This window comes from Pleurodeles waltl, chromosome 3_2 (assembly GCF_031143425.1).
Source record: "Pleurodeles waltl isolate 20211129_DDA chromosome 3_2, aPleWal1.hap1.20221129, whole genome shotgun sequence".
Lineage (NCBI taxonomy): Eukaryota > Metazoa > Chordata > Amphibia > Caudata > Salamandridae > Pleurodeles > Pleurodeles waltl.
In genome coordinates, this window is record NC_090441.1 from 171,975,218 (window position 1) to 171,997,918 (window position 22,701).

The window sequence follows — 22,701 nt, forward strand, 5'->3', positions numbered from 1 at the left end:
TCTCCCTGAAAAACTCCGCAGGAGATGGGATATCCTTCTACCATGCCTCCTTTTTGCCTACAGGGAGGTACCCCAGAAAGGAGTGGGCTTCAGCCCCTTTGAACTTCTTTTTGGACACCCTGTTAGGGGTCCACTCACACTTGTAAAGGAGGGTTGGGAACAACCTTTAAAAGCTCCTAAGCAGGATATTGTGGATTATGTACTTGGCCTCAGATCAAGGATGGCTGAGTACATGAAAAAGGCCAGTAAAAACCTTCAGGCCAGCCAAGAGCTCCAGAAGCAATGGCATGATCAGAAGGCTGTTTTGGTTCAGTACCAACCAGGGCAGAAAGTGTGGGTCTTGGAGCCTGTGGCCCCAAGAGCACTCCAAGATAAATGGAGTGGACCCCACACAATTGTTGAAAAGAAGGGAGAAGTCACCTATTTAGTTGACTTAGGCACTGCCAGGAGTCCCCATAGGGTGCTCCATGTCAACCGCCTGAAACCCTACTATGACAGGGCTGATCTCACCCTGCTCATGGCAACTGATGAGGGACAGGAAGAAGACAGTGATCCTCTACCTGATCTCTTCTCTTCCACAGAACAAGATGCTCTGGTGGAAGGTGTAGTTTTGGCTGATTGTCTTACTGCTGAGCAGAAAGACAATTGCATAAACCTCCTAGATCAATTCTCTGAACTCTTCTCTACTGTGCCAGGTACCACTTCTTGGTGTGAGCACACTATAGATACTGGAGACAGCTTGCCTGTCAAAAGTAAGATCTATAGGCAGCCTGACCATGTCAGGGACTGCATTAAGCAAGAGGTCCAGAAAATGTTAGAACTAGGAGTGGTTGAGCACTTCGACAGTCCATGGGCTTCTCCTGTGGTACTGGTACCAAAACCCCATTCCAAAGATGGAAAGAAGGAAATGAGGTTTTGTGTAGACTATAGAGGTCTCAACTTGGTAACCAAAACTGATGCTCACCCTATACCCAGGGCAGATGAGCTCATAGATACACTGGCATCTGCCAAGTATCTAAGCACTTTTGACTTGACTGCAGGGTATTGGCAGATCAAATTGTCAGAAGATGGTAAACCTAAGACTGCATTTTCAACCATTGGAGGACATTACCAGTTTACTGTAATGCCTTTTGGTTTGAAAAATGCACCTGCCACTTTTCAGAGGTTGGTGAACACAGTCCTGCAAGGGCTGGAAGCTTTCAGTGCAGCATATTTGGACGATATAGCTGTCTTTAGCTCCAGCTGGGATGATCACCTGGTCCACCTATGGAAAGTTTTGGAGGCCCTGCAAAAGGCAGGCCTCACTATCAAGGCTTCAAAGTGCCAGATAGGGCAGGGTAAGGTGGTTTATCTGGGACACCTTGTTGGTGGGGAACAGATTGCACCACTTCAGGGGAAAATCCAAACAATTATTGATTGGGTTCCCCCTACCACTCAGACTCAGGTGAGAGCCTTCCTAGGCCTCACTGGGTATTACAGGAGGTTCATTAAGAACTATGGCTCCATTGCAGCCCCTCTTAATGACCTCACATCCAAGAAAATGCCTAAAAAGGTATTATGGACAGCAAACTGTCAGAAAGCTTTTGAGGAGCTGAAGCAGGCCATGTGCTCTGCACCTGTCCTGAAAAGCCCTTGTTACTCTAAAAAATTCTATGTCCAAACTGATGCATCTGAATTAGGAGTAGGGGCAGTCCTATCACAACTTAATTCTGAGGGCCAGGATCAACCTGTTGCTTTTATTAGTAGAAGGTTGACCCCTAGAGAAAAGTGTTGGTCTGCCATAGAGAGGGAGGCCTTTGCTGTGGTCTGGGCTCTGAAGAAGTTGAGGCCATACCTGTTTGGCACTCACTTCATTGTTCAGACAGACCACAAACCTCTACTTTGGCTAAAACAAATGAAAGGTGAAAATCCTAAATTGTTGAGGTGGTCCATATCCCTACAGGGAATGGACTATACAGTGGAACATAGACCTGGGAGTAGCCACTCCAATGCAGATGGACTCTCCAGATATTTCCACTTAGACAATGAAGACTCATCAGGTCATGGCTAGTCTTATTGTCCTTCGTTTTGGGGGGGGGGGGGGGTTGTGTAGGAAAGTACCATCTTGCCTGGCATGTTACCCCCATTTTTCACTGTATATATGTTGTTTTAGTTGTATGTGTCACTGGGACCCTGGTAACCCAGGGCCCCAGTGCTCATAAGTGTGCCTGAATGTGTTACCTGTGTAGTGACTAACTGTCTCACTGAGGCTCTGCTAATCAGAACCTCAGTGGTTATGCTCTCTCATTTCTTTAAAATTGTCACTAACAGGCTAGTGACCATTTTTACCAATTTACATTGGCTTACTGGAACACCCTTATAATTCCCTAGTATATGGTACTGAGGTACCCAGGGTATTGGGGTTCCAGGAGATCCCTATGGGCTGCAGCATTTCTTTTGCCACCCATAGGGAGCTCTGACAATTCTTACACAGGCCTGCCACTGCAGCCTGAGTGAAATAACGTCCACGTTATTTCACAGCCATTTTTCACTGCACTTAAGTAACTTATAAGTCACCTATATGTCTAACCTTTACCTGGTAAAGGTTAGGTGCAAAGTTACTTAGTGTGAGGGCACCCTGGCACTAGCCAAGGTGCCCCCACATTGTTCAGAGCCAATTCCCTGAACTTTGTGAGTGCGGGGACACCATTACACGCGTGCACTACATATAGGTCACTACCTATATGTGGCTTCACAATGGTAACTCCGAATATGGCCATGTAACATGTCTATGATCATGGAATTGCCCCCTCTATGCCATCCTGGCATAGTTGGCACAATCCCATGATCCCAGTGGTCTGTAGCACAGACCCTGGTACTGCCAAACTGCCCTTCCTGGGGTTTCACTGCAACTGCTGCTGCTGCCAACCCCTCAGACAGGCATCTGCCCTCCTGGGGTCCAGCCAGGCCTGGCCCAGGATGGCAGAACAAAGGACTTCCTCTGAGAGAGGGTGTTACACCCTCTCCCTTTGGAAAATGGTGTGAAGGCAGGGGAGGAGTAGCCTCCCCCAGCCTCTGGAAATGCTTTGTTGGGCACAGATGTGCCCAATTCTGCATAAGCCAGTCTACACCGGTTCAGGGGACCCCTTAGCCCTGCTCTGGCGCGAAACTGGACAAAGGAAAGGGGAGTGACCACTCCCCTGACCTGCACCTCCCCTGGGAGGTGTCCAGAGCTCCTCCAGTGTGCTCCAGACCTCTGCCATCTTGGAAACAGAGGTGCTGCTGGCACACTGGACTGCTCTGAGTGGCCAGTGCCACCAGGTGACGTCAGAGACTCCTTCTGATAGGCTCCTTCAGGTGTTAGTAGCCTATCCTCTCTCCTAGGTAGCCAAACCCTCTTTTCTGGCTATTTAGGGTCTCTGTCGCTGGGGAAACTTTAGATAACGAATGCAAGAGCTCATCCGAGTTCCTCTGCATCTCTCTCTTCACCTTCTGCCAAGGAATCGACTGCTGACCGCGCTGGAAGCCTGCAAACCTGCAACATAGCAAAGACGACTACTGCAACTCTGTAACGCTGATCCTGCCGCCTTCTCGACTGTTTTCCTGCTTGTGCATGGTGTGGGGGTAGTCTGCCTCCTCTCTGCACCAGAAGCTCCGAAGAAATCTCCCGTGGGTCGACGGAATCTTCCCCCTGCAACCGCAGGCACCAAAAAGCTGCATTACCGGTCCCTTGGGTCTCCTCTCAGCACGACGAGCGAGGTCCCTCGAATCCAGCGACTCTGTCCAAGTGACCCCCACAGTCCAGTGACTCTTCAGTCCAAGTTTGGTGGAGGTAAGTCCTTGCCTCACCTCGCTGGGCTGCATTGCTGGGAACCGCGACTTTTGCAGCTACTCCGGCCCCTGTGCACTTCCGGCGGAAATCCTTTGTGCACAGCTAAGCCTGGGTCCACGGCACTCTAACCTGCATTGCACGACTTTCTAAGTTGGTCTCCGGCGACGTGGGACTCCTTTGTGCGACTTCGGGTGAGCACCGTTTCACGCATCCTCGTAGTGCCTGTTTCTGGCACTTCTCCGGGTGCTACCTGCTGCTGAGAGGGCTCCTTGTCTTGCTCGACGTCCCCTCTCTCTCCTGGTCCAATTTGCGACCTCCTGGTCCCTCCAGGGCCACAGCAGCGTCCAAAAACGCTAACTGCACGATTTGCAGCTAGCAAGGCTTGTTGGCGTTCTTTCGGCGGGAAAACACTTCTGCACGACTCTCCACGGCGAGAGGGATCCGTCCACCAAAGGGGAAGTCTCTAGCCCTTTTCGTTCCTGCAGAAACCTCAGCTTCTTCTGTCCAGTAGAAGCTTCTTTGCACCCGCAGCTGGCATTTCCTGGGCATCTGCCCATCTTCGACTTGCTTGTGACTTTTGGACTTGGTCCCCTTGTTCCACAGGTACCCTAGATTGGAAATCCACAGTTGTTGCATTGTTGGTTTGTGTCTTTCCTGCATTATTCCTCTAACACGACTTCTTTGTCCTTAGGGGAACTTTAGTGCACTTTGCACTCACTTTTCAGGGTCTTGGGGAGGGTTATTTTTCTAACTCTCACTATTTTCTAATAGTCCCAGCGACCCTCTACAAGGTCAAATAGGTTTGGGGTCCATTCGTGTTTCGCATTCCACTTTTGGAGTATATGGTTTGTGTTGCCCCTATCCCTATGTGTCCCCATTGCATCCTATTGTAACTATACATTGTTTGCACTGTTTTTTAAGACTATACTGCATATTTTTGCTATTGTGTATATATATCTTGTGTATATTTGCTATCCCCTCACTGAGGGTACACTCTAAGATACTTTGGCATATTGTCATAAAAAAATAAAGTACCTTTATTTTTAGTATAACTGTGTATTGTGTTTTCTTATGATATTGTGCATATGACACTAAGTGGTACTGTAGTAGCTTCACACGTCTCCTAGTTCAGCCTAAGCTGCTCTGCTAAGCTACCATTATCTATCAGCCTAAGCTGCTAGACACCCTATACACTAATAAGGGATAACTGGGCCTGGTGCAAGGTGCAAGTACCCCTTGGTACTCACTACAAGCCAGTCCAGCCTCCTACAATGATGGAGAACATGGTGGAAGCAGGACAGGAGCACGGATGCTCGTGGTATTAAGAGGGTAAGACAGAGCATCCATGAGTAGCCATGTGTGATTCACTGCTTCCTCCTTCTCAGAACATCTTTTCGGGACTTCCTATAAGGTAAATGGTATCGGCCTTCATGCAATTGAGGTCTATTCCAGATGCAATGTAACAAAAGTAAACCACGGGTGATGACCTGCTCCCTTCACTTTCAGAAAAACTTTCTGGGACTTCTTATAAGATTCAGCTCCTTGATAGTTCACGTCTTGGGTCAATCTAAATTTGGTCTAACGCGGGTTTTAGACTCAACACAATAGAGGCCCCAATCCAAATGCAAAAAAAAGGGTAGAAGTACCTGGAGGGAGATTCAACAATCCCTTGACAAAGCAGGTCTCTGACGGCAAATTTCCAGGAGTCCACAAATCTTTTAATTTCTGAGCTACAACGGAAGCTGTTCACGCTTGAGCTCTAAATATTTTGCTGGAGAATGACTTGCAAAGACCACCTTAAGGTGCACAAGGGCACTTATCCTAGGAGAAAGAAGGAGAGAGCTCATGCTCCACTGCGAGGCCACCGGGCATGGTCATGCCTCGCCTAGACCCGAATAGTCTGTCTGGAATTCTTTAAACAAAAGCTGTTGCGCAAAGTATTTTGCCCAAAGCTCTGCACTATCATCACAGATATGATCCAGGAAGCACCAGGATATCCGCCGGGGTGATAGTGCGCATAACATTTAGTGTGTTGCATCACGAGGCACTAAGATGCCGTATTACAGCCACTTTAAAGCACTGTCAAAAGATGCTAGTGTACGCACTGGAAGTTTGTAAGAGTCGAGAAGGCCTTTTGTTGTGAGAGGTCATCTCATTGGTACAAGAGACATCTCCTATAGTACGAGACTTACCATCAAGCGCTAGGAGGCAGTCTGAGGAGCGATCCTAATGAGACAAGTTTAAGGTGTCATCTCAATCCGATTCTAAACTAAAAACTGAACATTGCTATAGCAGGGTCAGGAGTAGACCAAAGAACATTTCACAGAAGTGAGTGAACACTGTAGGGAAAGCAATAATGCCCTCTAATATTTGCCATTTATCGAGGGCTCCTTCCTGTAAAAAAAAAAAAAAAAAAAAGGAGCGCCTCGTGTACCACATTAAGGGTATCCAGGAGTTATACAAGTGTTGTTAAACTAAAAAGATATGGTCCACCATTGGCAAACTAATGGGGTCTGTGAATGATGCTTCTTTGCAAGAAGGACCGGTCACAGTTCACACAAAGTCACCAAGAGCGAAGTGTGCAATCCAGGACATGCCCTTCTATGGATGCACATAAATACATTTACCCAACAAGTGGCTTCTCATGGCATGAAAGGAGTCACCTCACAGCGGTGAAAGGTGAGTAGAACTAACGTCTCCCAAAGTAAAGAAAAGTCTGTAAACGCTAGTTGGAATTCAGCTGTGAAAAAAATACATATTCTTCTACAAATATTCAAAGGTCTAGGGCGTCCATTGCTTTTTTCCAAGATAGTGTTTTTCAGGTTTTTGTTTATGTCGCAGCCAGGATTCTTTCACATTTATATATTTGTTCAAGAAAAATCAACTGAGACAAAATTGCATATCCATTGTAGTAAAAATAAAACTTTTAAAGGCTACTTGTATTTTTAAAGTATTTGTGTAATGGAAGTGCAATAGATGGCTGCTCAGATATAAAAATTAGTTTATTATGTCAGTAATTAAAAACCTAACACAGCAACATTTCATGAGTAATACCGCCTGTAATATACGCAGAAATCTTCAAATACCACACAAGATATATGCCAGTTATCACGCTGACCAGGCAATGAGCTAGTAAGCATACCTTCATTAGACACTTAGGGCCATATGTACGAACACATTTTCCCATAGACACAGAATGGGCAAAACTGCTTGCTACATCTGGCCCTTAATGTGGTAGCAATCAGGACCCCAGCTTACAAGTCCTGTGCCCTAGAGCATGGAATGACCCCCGACTCCACACCACAGCCTCCTCCACTCAATGAATTCCACAACAAGCCAAGACCTGGCTTTTCAAATAACCAACCTACCCTAGCCAGGACTAGGCACACACACCTCGCCGGCGAGAGTGCTCTTTACAAATACACGTAAGTACTAGAGGTTATACTGAACTAGTAAACCAGTGAGCTATTAGACAGTTTTTGTACCAGTATTTAACAGCCTCCAGCGTAGGTACACTGCTGCAATCTAGGTGGTCTCCTTAAATAAAGACATCAAGACAATTTGTGGCTACTAATGTGAGACTATCATAGAACAAATGACTTGTAAGCTATGTAACAGGCCAGCAGGGCTCTGCTGGTACAAAATTAATAGCAGTTTAAAAGGTGTGTCTGTTCATGGCATGACATTATACATTAGTTTTTAAGCAGTACTGTAAGTGGTGATTCAAGGGTATATAATGTACGTACTGTGATGCAAGAGATCCCATTAGAAGAGGCATTTGGCCCAGCAAATGATGGCCAGGTCACTGCAGATCTGTGTTGGAAAAATGGCCTTACTTCTATCTGCACATCGGTGGGCACCACATTCTACTCACTTTAGGATGCACGGAAGACTCTAGTGTTTGTGTTGTGTTTCGAGGACATGGGGAGAGCTGGTCCTACTGTTGGCGTACATAATGGGGGATGGTTCTACCAAAATGGGATATATCTGGTCAGATCCCATTTATGCTCTATGCATGGCAGGTATATATCATGTGCAACTCTTTGGCAGCATGAATTACCAGCCCCACTTCAGGACCTGGGAAGTCAAAATCAAAATTGTGCAAAACATTTGTGCCTAGATCACAGACTAGAGGCAGCCGCTTATGCCAATGTCTGGGCAAGCACTTGTAGGGTGAGATGCCAGCTCGCACTGCCGCTTTACCCTGCCATGGAGGACCTGCCCTCCATCTTGGAACCCTGCCTGATTGTCCCCAACTCTAGCCACTAATTTGTAAGCATCATGGACGGTGCACTAGACTGGTTTTAAGTTAATGGCACATGTGAGCAAGTCCCTATATAATAAGAGGGCATTTCACACTGGCCACACACTCCAGTGGAACAAGAGCCACAATGATGCACCTGCTGAAAGTAACAGGAAGTTAGTTTTGAAGAAGTATCTTGTCCCACAAGCATGTGATGACATCATTTCCCTCCATTCCCCCACCTCCACAGCCCGCACAACGCAAACTTACACAAAGGTGAAAACTGCAACAATGGCCACCGTCACCAGCAACTGGACACTTATAATCATGTACACCTGGAAGAGAAGAGGGCACTGTTAATCCACATGCGTACCTCCTTCGATTTTACTGTCTCACTGCCCTAGCCGCTGCACTCCTTCATGCTCACTGTGTACGACAAGTTAAATGATGTTACATATATATCTTCATGATGCTTGGTGTTTGTGGCCATTTTATTGTGGGAGAATCAAGGAAACCATGTAGACTGACGAGTGCCCTCTAGGGGAGTGCAAAATATCCTGTTCAGCCAGCATAATTGGTGGAACTTTGGAGAATCTGCATGTCGCTTGTAATGCAAAGTTCTGGCAAAATTCTGCCAATCACTGCGTGGCATAATTTTGTATTGCATGTGGCTCTAACACGGTAAACTGGTAAGCGAGATTTAATCCCTTAGTGCAATTTTCAGACTCTAGGAGGACATCCGGCGAGATATTTCCAACGTGGGCAGCCGCGACCGTTCGCGGTCAGAAGGATGCCACTCGAGTAGAAAATCTACTTGAGTGGCAGCAATATCAACTTGAGGAGCTGTGCCCTCTAGGCCGCCACATGGTGCTGTTCGCACTCATTTTTCAGTATTAAATCGCAGCACAAACAGTGCTACATGCCTATTTCTGTCCGTTGGCAGAACTCTGTGGAATCTTGTGGGGTTTTTATGTAACGCAGGAGAATTCCATGGAGTCAAATTCTGCGAGTTCCGCCTACCCCTACTGACCTCCAATATAGTTTATTGTAGAATAGTAAGAGCACGTTCCTCACCTTAGCCAGTACCTTCTGCACTGGAAACAGTGTGTCAGATTTATAGTCTAGTAACATCAAAAACGAATGTGCAGTCCTGCTATGGATCACTGGTCCTCCCTTCCTGCTCAACCCGCAGCTTCTAATCCACTAACAAGTACGAGTGGGTCATAAATGGGAAGGGCTAAGGGGACATCGGAGGCGGGTTTTAAATGACAGAGACTTGGGGCTAAGGGAAACAGAGTTCACTAGAGAAGGCACGAGTGACAGCTTCTAAAACTTACTTCCGGGACTTACAACCTTGAGAAAAACTGAAAATAACATGCGATAGCAAGAGAGTCTGTTAGCACGAGTCGGACACGCCCATGTTTCAGGACGGTGCCTAGATGGTATGCCTGCCCTAGAGTAATCTGCAGGGGGCAAAGCTTATGGGAGGAATGGGAGGTAGCCCAAGTGACTTCTGTACAGATGGCATCAATACAGACATGTCTATAGAAAGTGACTGAAGTGGTCATGAACACTGATGTGCGGCCATGTAAGCTATTGGTGTTTCTAAATCATGCCTGACTGCCCTCAAAGAGTACGTCCTCCCAGTGTCTGTGAAATTCAAGGGGACAGTCATCCATGTTAAAATCCGGCAATATACTTTGGCCAATTCCAGGCCTCTCAAAAATCTCCAACACCAAAGCATTTTCCTCTAAAATCCATAGATTTATGCCTACAGCAACAAAAAGAACTGGTAGGACTCACAGGAAAGAAGACACACAAATTAGGCTTAATAACAATGGGGCTCTCCGCGCCTTAAATCTTTATAGTATAAACAAGTCTTGAAAATGATGAACTGGGAGATCTTGCGAAAGCAGCAATGAAATTACCACAAACGTTACCCACCAGTTGACAACCAGAGAAAATCAAACAATACCACCTTGTAATACTAGCTGCAGTGCAAGAACAAAATGCAACCAGCAAAAACATTCCTGAGGGTGCACCTCACCAATCAGCCCCTATACAAAATCAATGAATGGGAAAGATCAGAGTGTCTCAGATGTGGTGTCACAGGTACTGGCCCTGTGCAGGAAACATCAAACATATTTGATGAAGAACAGGGATCTATCTAGAAAGAGCTCTTGAGAATAATATCATCCAAGTAATATTTGCACTGATGGAAACTCGAGGTGACAAACTAGAGGTTCTGGGTCTTTCTACCATACAAATAACCAGAATTGTGATAGCCGGGGAATGGATCGAATCAGAGTCAACCACCGGTGCTATTCAATGTCCACATTTTGTTATTAAATTAATTTGTAGTTTTTTTCATAGCAGAAACCAGACCCCAAAGGGTGACTGAGTGCTTTTCAACCAGATAAAATGGCCAAAGAGACAAAGGACCACAAATAAATATACAAATAACGGCCTAGCAATGTTGATAAGCTCAGATAACATTTCCTATATGCATCTAATGCAAGTTATACACCAAACAGGTTCAGTACAGAAGGACAGGTGACGGCAAACAGCAAGAAATACATAGCAGCTTTTTGAGTACAATCAAGATTCTACCTCAAGGTAATAAACCCTATTTCAACAGGTTGTTGTAACAGAAGGTTCTGCTGCCTTTTTCGACTGTTCCAAACGAGGGGGTCATCGCTGAGGAACGCAGGCACATCCTGGGAATGACCAGGAGAGGTTGTTTGTTACTTGCTCCCTTGATGGTTTAGTGCTGAAGGAGTCATCTGCATTCACTGACCGGCAAGGCTTCCAGGACTGAGGGTTAGGAAAAGCAGCCGGGAAATATTCCAGCACGTGGCAATCAAACAGCAAACACTAAGCAAAGCCAACAAAAAAAGCTACAAACACCGGAGAGCGGACAAAAAGTGAAAAGCTCTTCAGCGATCCCTGGTTAATCATGAGAGGCTGTGCAGAGGGAAACTATAAGCCACACATAGGTGCAGAACTGGTAATGGCCACCAGGACTGGGGCCTGGGTTCAATGTGGCTTCTTCTACGCGGAATCAAGAGGGGACCAACACATTCTAGCAGAAATGAGCGAATCTTTCTCGGTCTACCCTCTTCTCCCAATAAGCAGACAATGTGGGCATCAAAGAGCTGGCAGAGCAGTTAATCACCAGCGGTGTCAACTAATAAAGACAGGCCTTTTGCTCTTGTCGTCTGGTTTGAGGTAGATTTGGGTTTCTTCAGCATACACTTGGAAGAAGGCCCGGTACTACTTACGAAACTGTGTCAGAGGTTGTACTTGGAGACTGAATAAAGGGCTAGGTTAAAGGCGACTCCTGAGGCCCTCCTCGTGACATCTTGCATCAGTCCATTGCAATATTGTTGTCGGCTTAGGATGTGAACAATGAACAGACCCATTCCTGAACAGCTCCAGGCACTTGCACCCATGCTCCTAACCTACCCAGGCTACTGAAATCTGATCTCTTCTCCTAACCCTCAGGTTGGAGGATTTCTTCTCTGATGTTAGCCTGGCCAGATTGAGTGGCCTACTCCAATATCTCTAAATGTTGACTCAAGGATTTGAAGGAGATGGTTCAGTTCCATCTCATCATCAAATTGGTTTGTGGAAGGAGGATGTTAGCCACTGCTGATCAGGATATTCCAAAATATGCAAAATACTGCACGCTGTCCTTGGCCAAAGACCAAAGACTCAAAAACACAACGGTCTGGACCACACGGGGACAATCCTGGCCATTTCTAAAAAAGCCAGGGGTTTGGAGTGGTGGATGCCCATGAAAAGGGCAGAGAAGAAAAGAAGGGGTAAAGTCCAAAGAAAACCATCTCATCTCATACAGTGCCCACCAAGGTTTCACAAGTGGGCAATGTAAGGTCACCATTGGCATTCGTCAGAGGAACAGTACAAATGTGCTGTTGCCACACTGGAGGCCAAGTCTTTAACTGCACGGGAGTCTTCTCTTCAGCCCCCAGTGTTAAAGGGAGCAGCTCTGCCTGCATTAGCCTTGTTGGTTTGCAAAATTAACCCTCCTCCGATATTACTATAAGGATCTTCTTCCTCTGACCACCCATCCATTCCAATTTTCTCAGAAAAATTCAAATGTATTCATGCACCAACTTAATTATTCTAAATAACTCTCAAAATGACAACTTCGAATAAAAACGTTTTTCTCCCCCCAAAAATCTTTATGTATGTGTGTTATATTTGTTCAATGCAAAGCGAACCGGGGACAGCCGTAAACACAGTCGGTGAGAGACTGGAGGGGGAGCTGCAGTCTGAAAGCTGAGGTGGGCTGATACCTTCTTGTGATGCAGCACTCTTTAAAGATGGGTTTCAGCTCTTCCCTAAAGTGGAGCAGGACTTGTGCAGTCCCAGTGGATACCGGGGTGTTTCCGGACTGTGGGTGCAGAATTCGAGGATGTTTTTTTTTTTGCAATTCTTCATCTGGGGTGATGTGGTCGTATTTCATCAGGCCCTGGATGAGGGATGCTGTGGCCAGTGGTATGTTCCTAAGAGGAAGGTGGGGGTAAAGTCGGAGTGGCAGAAGAGAAGGGCATGACTACCATCTAGATGCCAGAAGAGAACGAAGCTTAAACAGCAGTTTCCAGGTGGGTTTCTGAAAGGTGGGGCTTCAGTAGAGACCTGGCACAAGGCCCTATTGGTTTTCTTGGCAAAGCGTTTGTTGCGGGTGAGGTTGGTTTACTCACATAATTAGAATATACAGAACCAAGACATATAGGGGGTCATTACGACCCCGGCGGTAGTACCGCCAACAGGTTGGCGGTGTCGACCAGGCGTATTATGACCGGGCCGCATTCGCCACGGTCATACTGCCGGTACCTCCAGATGGTCGTAATCCGCCAGGGCAGCGCTGCCCTGGGGATTATGAGTCCCCATCCGCCAGTCTGTCCATGGTGGTAAACACTGCCATGGAAAGGCTGGCGGTAGGGGGGACTCAGGGTGCCCCTGGGGGCCCCTACACTGCCCATGCACTTGAGATGGGCAGTGCAGGGGCCCCCAGGCACAGCCCCATTGCGCATTTCACTGCCCGAATTACGGGAAGTGAAATGCGCAATGGGTGATGCTGCACCCGCTGCACATCAACATTGCTGCCGGCTCTATTACGAGCAGGCTTCAATGTTGATGTGACTTTTCCGCTGGGCCAGCGGGCGGAAACGCGGTTTCCGTTCCACTGGCTCAGCGAAAAAGTCATAATAGGGTGCCACACATACCACCAGCACTAGTGGTATTGTGGTGCCCGCGGCTTCGGCGGTCTTTAGAAAAGATCGCCGAAGTCATAATGACCCCCCATAGTATTTGAAACAGATTTTAAAAAAACATTCTTTGTCTTTCATGATGGAGTTTATGGAATGGGCGCACTAGGGATAGAAGTTTATTAAACACATTTATTTGTGAGAGGAAGTGATGCGGATGAATGAGGCGGGGGGCGGGGGGAGCAGGGACTGAGTTCTGGATGTCAGCATTGGAAGTTGGACCAAGAAACTGTCTAATCTGGTTGAGATATATTTTATATATTGTCATAACAGATGCTATGGGGAAAATTCATTGAGATTTTCCAGATATAGTGTTAATAGATGCAGTGGGGAGAGCCGGCTGCAGTGGTACGATCTGGAGTGTGCAGGGAGTATTACACCCCTATTAAAATAACGGGAAATTGTAATCATTTTTACATGGAACATTTATAAACAACTCAATTTACAAATTATGAATTCTAGCAATTACACCTCACCATCATCAAAAAAACTTTATTCTGCCAAAAGGCGTTAAAAGACAAGTACAGTTTATCAATAAAATAAAATACAATTAATGAATAAATACATCTTGCGAGATAAAATCACCATTAAATGGCTTCAGAAGGTACCAAAGGATAGTGCAAGAACACCATCAGAAAGACGTATTTCTATGAGAGCATTACTTCCTATGTTTAATTACACATTACATATCATTCACCGCAGTCATGCACACACAAGATAGAAATCATATTTAAAAGACATCCGAAAGTATAAAGTGCAATGGGCCGTTCAAACAGTCAACTTCGAGCCAACAGTGACCAACGAGCAGCACATGAGTGGCTACGAGTTTGGCAGAAGTTCAGGTATTGACAGGGCCCCAAGTAATTCATTACCTTTCGGATAAAAGTGTGCCTGACTGACAGACTGTCCCACGAGCCAAACTCCACATTTCCGTCAGAGGGACCATAGCCATCCCCATCACCTGCGGACACAAGAGACATCAAATGACCCACGTACACCGGAAGGACACCTTTCAAAATAGGAACAGAGCATGTGAAATAAAAAGACAAAAATATCTCCAGGAATGTTTTAGGAGTTGATTGGCTAGTTTCACTGTGACGTCAGGCATTCAGGTCTATCATAAGGAGGATACATACACAAAGTATTTCCCATCAGTTCCGGGGACCGCTACGACAAAATGTATTTTGTGAGGCAAAAAAGTTATTAAGCCAATGTTAACTTTTTTTTTTTTTTTTTTTTTTTAAATATTGGCGTCGGCCTGGCAGCTGATCACTAAAAATGTTTTACAAAAACCATGGCTAAGCAAAACAATCACTGACAAAACCAAAAGGCTGACAGGTAAGGCAATGCCCTACTGGCTGCGCAAACTGTAATTTAGAACGCTGGACACGTGTGGTCTGTACAGTGAGTGGTATATTAGGTAGAGGCGGTTTTTCAGTGAGCTAGGTTAGGGCGGGGCGAGGCTGGAGGGAGGAGGGGCTGGTCCACAGAAGTACGCATGATGCTTTGGCTGGCCGTGTTCAGCTGTCCAAACTGTCATGCGCACTTTGCATTTCTCCACCCGGCTGTATTGAACAGCCAGGAGGAGAAAGTGCACAGGGTGAAACTCCCTGTGTGAGCTCCAAAGCAGGGTGCTCACACCAATCACAGCATTGCTGTCATGATGACAGCAATATCGTGATAGGAGGGGAGTCTGGAAGCCTGTGTGCTTCTGGGAAGAGGACTGAGGAGACAAACCGGTCCCCATAGTTGAGGTAAGTGGTTTTCTTTTCTTTGTTTTCTTTTTTTTATTCCCGTCCCTGCCCCTGCCCCGCCATACCCGTTCAGTGGCAGCCGCCACTGATGTTAGGGAGCGTTCACCTGCAACGGCATGCAAGATGTACCCATCAATTTCTAAAAGTGTTTGTAATAATCATATCTCTAGTCCCCTAACTCGAAATATGGCAACTTATTATAACGGGCAGCCTTTTTGCCCTTTCTAACTATTTTGCGATGTGTAAATAAGCTTAGACAAGAACAAAGTAATCAATGGTTAAATGCGGCCTCCAGTAACAAACGAAGTATGAATCGCATAAAATCAGTAATTTCCAACCCTCGCTGATAAGAAGAGAAAAAAACTAGGATACTTGCAAAATAAAAATCACTTTTATTTATTCATTTAACAGACATTTGTTTTTATAAATAAAGGCGATTTGGAAACACTTGATGCAACAGAAAAGCACTATGTAACATTCAACGTAATATTTAAAAAAATTCAACAAATCACACATATGCAGTTATTTAATATTTGTGGGTAAATATGGACACATTTCCAACAGACCAATCCCATACCACCTTGTAGGACATGTACAGAAAGTGATATGGACTAAACTGTTGGACATCAAGTCATAGATACCAACCAGTGTCACACTTAGCTGGCAGCTTTTTTATCCAACTGTCCATTTGCATCTGAAGAATGATTAAAAACAACTCACTTTTCACAAGTGTCCGTATCCGTGAAAGCATCCCTTGCATTACATCTCAAGTGAGCCGTGCCCATCTTTTTCTTTCGAGTACCGGAAGATGCAATGATGTATTAGCCGCATGATGTTTAATTGTCATTTTATCTGCATATTGCCAAGTGGATCAATGAAGCTAAAAGATCGCCCGTTCACCAGAGGGCCTTTCAGCTGGCCCATTAATGTTCATGGATTTATGACTAATAACCAATTGTGAAAGGGGAGAGAGCTGTGCTCTAAGCGCTTTTGGGGTCTGGCCATGGGACTGCAAGTTTTTGAGTTAGGAAACTAAAGATAAACTAGAGATCTGATATGCCTTATTGTAGGAAACTGGCCCTTTATGTATTGTGCAAAGCTAGGCACAATGTGCAGGGGTCCACGCAACCACACGTTGATTTACAGAGGTAATAATTAGACAACCCAATGCTCTAACTTTTATGGTAGATGGGTCGAGCAGTTAGGCTAATCTTGGACAAGTGCAAAGCATTTGTTGTACTCCCAGTATCAATAAATGAGATAACCCACAAACGAATAATTCAAGAACAGTTTACAAAATTGCTTCAGTTTTTAATAAAAAATGTAAGACCAAGATCATAAAAATCAGGTAAGTACTTTTTAAGTTATTATTTTTTTATTTATGTACCATAGGAATCAATGGGGAAGATACTTTGAAAATGCACATAAAATCAGGCAATGTGTTCACCAATGTCTCCTTTTGCAGGTATGTCGAGGTCGTCGGTGGGCACTATGGACCAGCTGGAGAAGTTTGTGTGACTCCCGGTTTTGGTGGGAGCAGCTGCAGAAAATCATTAGAGCTGGTGCCAGGTCACTGCGGAGGACCACTTGGAAAAGCACTGCACAGGTGGACTTAAAGGTAAGCATGGTGTGAGCTCTTGGAGTGTCGAGGTCACAAGGGGTGGGGGACTCTGGGGGCACAGCGGGATCTTTGATACAGGGCACAGGGCGCCCAGGTCCAGTGCTAATCTGTGAGCCAGGAGCTGTGCGCAAAGGTACCCTTGGAAGCAGGAGGTAGGTCACTTTCAAGGTCGCTTGCAGGTCTGCAGGGTCACTCTGTTGGGAGGTCCTAGTGGTTTCTGAAGTCCCTCGACTGGGGCTTCCTCCTGGTCCTTTTACAGTCCAGAATGGACTGTCCTTCTTGGTGTCCAATGAGAGGTGATCAGTACCTAGGGCTGTTGCCAAACTTGGCACACTTGCAGGCTTTGTCCTCTCAGTCCATCAGATGGAGTTTGGTCTGGCTGCAGAGTCCCGTTCCTTGGTCAGCAGCCAGTCAATGAGGTGAACTTCACTGGGCCTTTGGTATTGGGTTGCAGGAGAGTGATTCCTTCACTCTGGAGAGAGATCTTTGGTGATTTTCAAAGAGTGGAAGTTCTCTGGGGATTTGTAGAGTCCATCCAGTGTCCAGGCAACCCCTCAGTGGCAATTGTCGAGTCCTGAATGCAGCAGGGAGGGCTTGGTGCCTTTTCTTTGTGCAGAGGAACTTCATTTCTTGAGCCTTGGATCTTCTTTGAGGCTGGTTTTCTTTTGTCCATGGAATCTGATTTCTTGGTCTAGGGATGCCCACTTAATACTGTATTTAGTGAGAGATTAGGGGAGTACTGAGTAGTGACCAATGGGTCATCTAACTTAGGGTGGCTACACCCACTAAGTGACATACAATCAAAGAATTTCTTAAGCACACTACTCACCCTGTAGGGTCTAAAGGTGCTTGGGGGCGGGGGGTGGTTACTGCTTGAAAAACCATGTTTTTAGGTGCTTTCTGAAGGTTAGGAGGTCCTGGGTCTTGCATAGGTTGGTGGGGAGGGAGTTCAAGGTCTTGGCAGCGAGGTGGGAGAAGGATCTTCTGCCAGAGGTGGTGCGTTGGATGCGAGGGGCTGTTGCGAGGGCGAGGTCAGCGGAGCAGAGCTGTCGAGTTGGTATGTGGAAGTTAACTTGTTCATTGAGGTAAGCCGGTCCAGTGTCGTGGATGGCTTTGTGAGTGTGGACAAGGATTTTGAAAATAATCCTTTTGTTGATGGGCAGCCAGTGTAGGGATCGGAGGTGGGTGGATATGTGTTCGCGGCGAGGGAGGTTGAGGATGAGACGTGCGGCTGCGTTCTGGATTCCCTGGAGTTTTCTTTGAAGCTTGGCTGTGGTCCCTGCGTAGATGGCGTTGCCGTAGTCCAGTCTGCTGCTTATGAGGGCGTGGGTGACTGTTCTTGTTTCTAAAGGGATCCATTTGAAAGTCTTGCGCAGCATGTGAAGGGTGTTGAAGGAGGAGGACATGGCGTTGATTTGCTGGGTCATGGAGAGAGATGAGTCCAGTATGATGCCAAGGTTGCGTGCCTGGGTGGTGGGTGTTGGGGGTGGTCCGAGGGTGGTGGGCCACCAAGAGTCATTCCATGCTGCCTTGTTGGGACCGAAGATGATGATCTCTGTTCTGTCAGAGTTCAATGTGAGGTGGCTTGCTGTCATCCAGTTGGCAATATCGAGGAGTCTGGTGTGCAGGTTATTCTTGGCTGTGGCTGGGTTACTAGTGAGGGAGATGATGAGCTGGGTGTCATCAGCGTATGAAATGATGGTGATGCCGTGGGGGGCGGAAGATGTTGGCGAGAGGAGCCATGTAGATGTTGAAGAGGGTGGGGCTGAGGGAGGATCCTTGGGGGGCCCCACAGATGATCTTGGTGGCTGTAGACCGGAAAGGAGGGAAGCAAACTCTTTGGAGAGGAATGAGGTGAGCCAGTCCAGGGCTTTGTGGCGAATTCCTGCATCGAAAAGGCGTGTGTGGAGGGTTTGGTGGCATACAGTGTCAAAAGCTGCAGAGAGGTCTAGGAGGATGAGGGCGACGGTCTCGCCCTTGTCCAATCTGGTCCTGATGTTGTCTGTGCAGGCGATGAGGGCGGTCTCAGTGCTGTGGTTCTTGCGGAATCCAGACTGGGAGACATCAAGTATGTTGTTGTCTTCTAGGAAGCGAGACAGTTGTACGTTTACTATCTTCTCCACGACCTTTGCGGGGAAGGGGAGAAGAGAAATGGGTCATTTGTGAGCTCTTCAGGGTCTGCTTTGGGTTTTTTGAGAAGAGCATGGACTTCGGCGTGCTTCCAAATATCTGGAAAGGTTGTGCAGTCGAAGGAACTGTTGATGAAATGCTGGGGAGCGATGATTCGGCTGACCTGGTTGAAGATGTGGTGGGGGCAAGGGTCTGTTGGGGAGCCTGAGTGGATGGAGCTCCTGGTTTTGCCGATTTCGTTGTCGTTGGTGGGGGTCCAGGTGTTCAGTAGGTTGGTGCGGCAGAGTGTTGTGGTGTTGGTTGTATCGGTGGTGGTGGATGCTGATGATGTGAAGCTGTCGTGTATGTCTGCGATTTTGCAGTGGAAGTAGTTGGAGAGGGAGTTGCAGAGGTCTTGGGAGTGTGGAGGGTTGATGGTGCAGGATTTGGGTTTGGTGAGTTCTTTGATGATGGCAAAGAGTTCCTTGCTGTTTTGCGTGTTGCTGTCTATGCGTTCTTTGTAGAAGGACCGTTTGGTTGTCCGGATGAGTTGGTGGTGTTTGCGCATGGCTGTTTTGAGGGCGGAGAAGTTGCTCATTGAGGGTTCTTGGCGCCAGGCTCTCTCAATTTTTCGGCATTCTCATTTGGAAGACTGAAGTTCTGTTGTGAACCAGGGGACGGTCTTGATGGTGCGGGTGTTGTTGTTTGTTTTCAAAGGGACGAGGGAGTCTGCGCAAGTTTCTAGCCATCGTGTTAAGTTGAGGGCAGCGGTGTTGGGGTCGTTGATGATGGGAGGTGGAGCTTGTGCGAGGCTGGAGATCAGGTGTTCTTTAAAGATCTTGTTCCACTTGCTGTAGGGTGTAGTGTGTTGTTGGTGGTGGGTTTCATGAAGGAGAAGTGGACACAGTGGTGGTCAGTCCAGTGGAGTTCGGTGGTGTGAGTGAAGGTGATGTGGCTGCTGGAGGTGAAAATGGCTTCTAGCGGGTGTCCCGCTGAATGGGTGGGTGAGGTGACCAGTTGCTTGAGGCAGAGGTTCGTGAGGTTGTCCAGCAGGGCTGTGGAGTTGCAGTCGTGGGTGTTTTCCAGGTGAAAGTTAAGGTCACCAAGGAGTATGTAGTCTGTGGAGGTGAGGGCATGGGAGCTGATAATATCAACGATGGTGTCACAGAATGGGGGCGGGGTTCTGGTGGTGTACATGAGGGTTCCTCTAAGGGTGGTGTTGACGTTGATGTGTACTTGGAAGTGTAGGTGTTCTGCATTGTCTAGGGTGTCGTTGGTGTTGGTTGAACTTTTGACGGAGTTTTTGTGTATTATGGCGATACCTCCTCCTGGTTTGTTGGTGCGGTCTCTACGGTGATTTTGTAACCTTCTGGGATGGCTATGGCGATGTCGGGTTCTGATGAGGAGTTCATCCATGTTTCGGTGAGGAAGGAGATGTCAGGAGAGTTTGTGGTGAGAAGGTCCCAAAGCTCAATGGCGTGCTTGTGGACGGAGGAGGTGTTAAGGAGGATGCAGTTGAGGTAATTACGGGGTTTGGTGTTGTTGCAGTGCTTGTTGGTGTTGGTGTGAGTGCAGGAGAAATGGCATGAGTGCCATGTGAAAGGTCCGTGAGTGTGTTTGGGGTTGGCCTGGGTGCAGGCGAGGTGCTGGCCTGGGTTGAGAGCAAGGAGTTCTGTGGAGGAGTAGTGGCGCTTGAGGGTGGGGGTCGGAAGAGCGTGGACAAGGGGGCCGGGCGCTGGGCGCGGTCCAGGCGCGGACGGGCGCAGACGGGCTAGCCTCAGGCACGCCGCAGTCGCGCAGCGGCCGCCATTAAGAAGGGGAGGTGGGAGGGAGGAGCAGCTGGGAGGGAGTGTCCAATGGGGGTGCGAGGGGGGTGGGGCTGCAGGGGATACAGCGGCTGGCTTAGAGGAAGCGGCGAGAGCCGGAAAAGAAAACGGGCACAATTATAAAGCACAAATACAAAGCAGAGCACAAAATGAGCACAGTTTAGGGTAAAAACAGTATGAAAAACGAAAAACCAAATACAAGAAACGAAATACGAGCTATGGAACGAAATACACGGTAAACTAGACACGCCTACCGCTGGACACCAGGGATGAGGCACAGGCGAGTGCCTGCGGGTGGTGGAGGGCCTCAAACTTCTTTTGCAGCAAAAACGGCAGGGGCACAGAGGCAGGATGGTGGAGCCAAAGTGTACTCCTGGCCCAAAGCAGGTCAGGGGGTCACACTAGTCTCCGCGCAGCGGCCGCCATTAAGAAGGGGAGGTGGGAGGGAAGAGCAGCTGGGAGGCGGAAGGGTGTATCCAATGGGGGCGTGAGAGGGGGCAGGCCACAGGGGACGCAGCTGCTGGGCTCGGCTGGGAAAAAGTGAAATGGGCACAAAATGGAGCGTAAAACAAAGCACAAAAGGGCACAGTCAGGTACAAATACAAATTCTAAAAAATGAAAACTAAACACAGAAAATGAAAAGCAATCCGTAGAAGGAAATAACAGATATGCCTACCACTAGGCACCAGGGCTGAGGCGCAGGAGGGTGCCTGCGGGTGGTGGAGGGCCTCGAACGACGTCAGTGGCAGTCACGGAAGGGACAGGGGCACGGAGGCAGGCAGGTGGAGCCGAAGTGTACTCCTGGCCTGAAGCAGGTCAGGGGGTCACACTAGGTGCTGCGCAGCGGTCACCATTAAGAAGGGGAGGTGGGAGGGAGGAGCAGCTGGGAGGCGGTAGGGAGTGTCCAATGGCGGCACGAAGGGGGCGGGGCTGCAGGAGACGCAGCGGCTGGGTTAGAGGAACCGGCAAGAGCCAGTAAAGAAAACAGGAACAATAATAAAGCGCAAATACAAAGCAGAGCACAAAATGGGCACAGTTTAGGATAAAAACAGTATGAAAAATTAAAAACCAAATGCAAGAAACAAAATATGAGCTATGGAACGAAATACACGGTATACTAGACACGCCTACCACTAGGCACAAGGGATGAGGCGCAGGCGGGTGCCTGCGGGTGGTGGAGGGCCTCAAACTTCTTTTGCAGCAAAAACGGCAGGGGCACAGAGGCAGGATGGTGAAGCCAAAGTGTACTCCTGGCCCAAAGCAGGTCAGGGGGGTCACCCTGGAAGTGACCACTTCCTGTGGGTAGAGGTCACTTCTCTACACTTGATTGGCTATTTTCCTTCCATGCAAGATGGAGGAAAATAAAATGGAGCGGTCACCTCACATAAAACAACTTAGGGGTGGTGCAAGCTGGGGATGACCACTCCTGTCCTTTGTGTGGTTTCCCACCGTTGCTCCCGCCAAGAGTGGGGGGATTGCAATGAGGGTGGCCATCTGCTGCTAGCAGCAGGCTTGGGGTCGAGTTTCAAGGGCAGTAAGCCCTTTGAAGCTCACTAGCAGGGCAGTGCACATTTCTGGGGAGGGGGTGTTTGCACCTACACCCAGGAAGGGCTTTGTTCTGGGACCCAGAGACCAGACCTCTCACGTCAGGGTTCCAGAATCTTGTCTGGTGGTGGCAGGCTGGTTCGGACGACCAGCAACCATGCCAGGGTAGTTATCTTTTTTTTAGGGGGGACCTCTAAGGTGCCCCCTGGGCACATTATGTAATAAATCCAATACTGGTACCAGTCTGAATTTATCATTCTGAGTTGTTTTATATCAAACAACACAGGGTTCAGGGTAGCCATCATGTAGCTGTGAAACTCGTACTGGCCAGTGTCCAGCACATGCATTGAAATGGCTGCTCTGTTCACTTACTATGTCTGAGGTTTGACACAGCCATAGTATGGGCATGTTGCTCATGCAGCTATGCCCCCACATACAATATAGTGCACCCTGCCTTAGGGCTGGAACGCCTGCCAGAGGGGTGACTTGCCTATAGTG

General features: G+C 47.6%; 1 protein-coding gene across 1 annotated transcript in view; it reads right to left on the reverse strand.

Moving 5' to 3' along the window:
* TMBIM1 (transmembrane BAX inhibitor motif containing 1) overlaps nt 1-22,701 on the reverse strand; it is a 203,651-nt gene that overhangs the window by 65,222 nt on the left and 115,728 nt on the right. Inside the window, exons 3-4 of the mRNA XM_069227093.1 lie at nt 14,221-14,309; nt 8,325-8,389 (exon numbers count right to left, since the gene is read on the reverse strand). Of these exons, the coding sequence (XP_069083194.1) occupies nt 8,325-8,389; nt 14,221-14,309 (154 nt within the window). The remainder of the gene's footprint in view (nt 1-8,324; nt 8,390-14,220; nt 14,310-22,701) is intronic.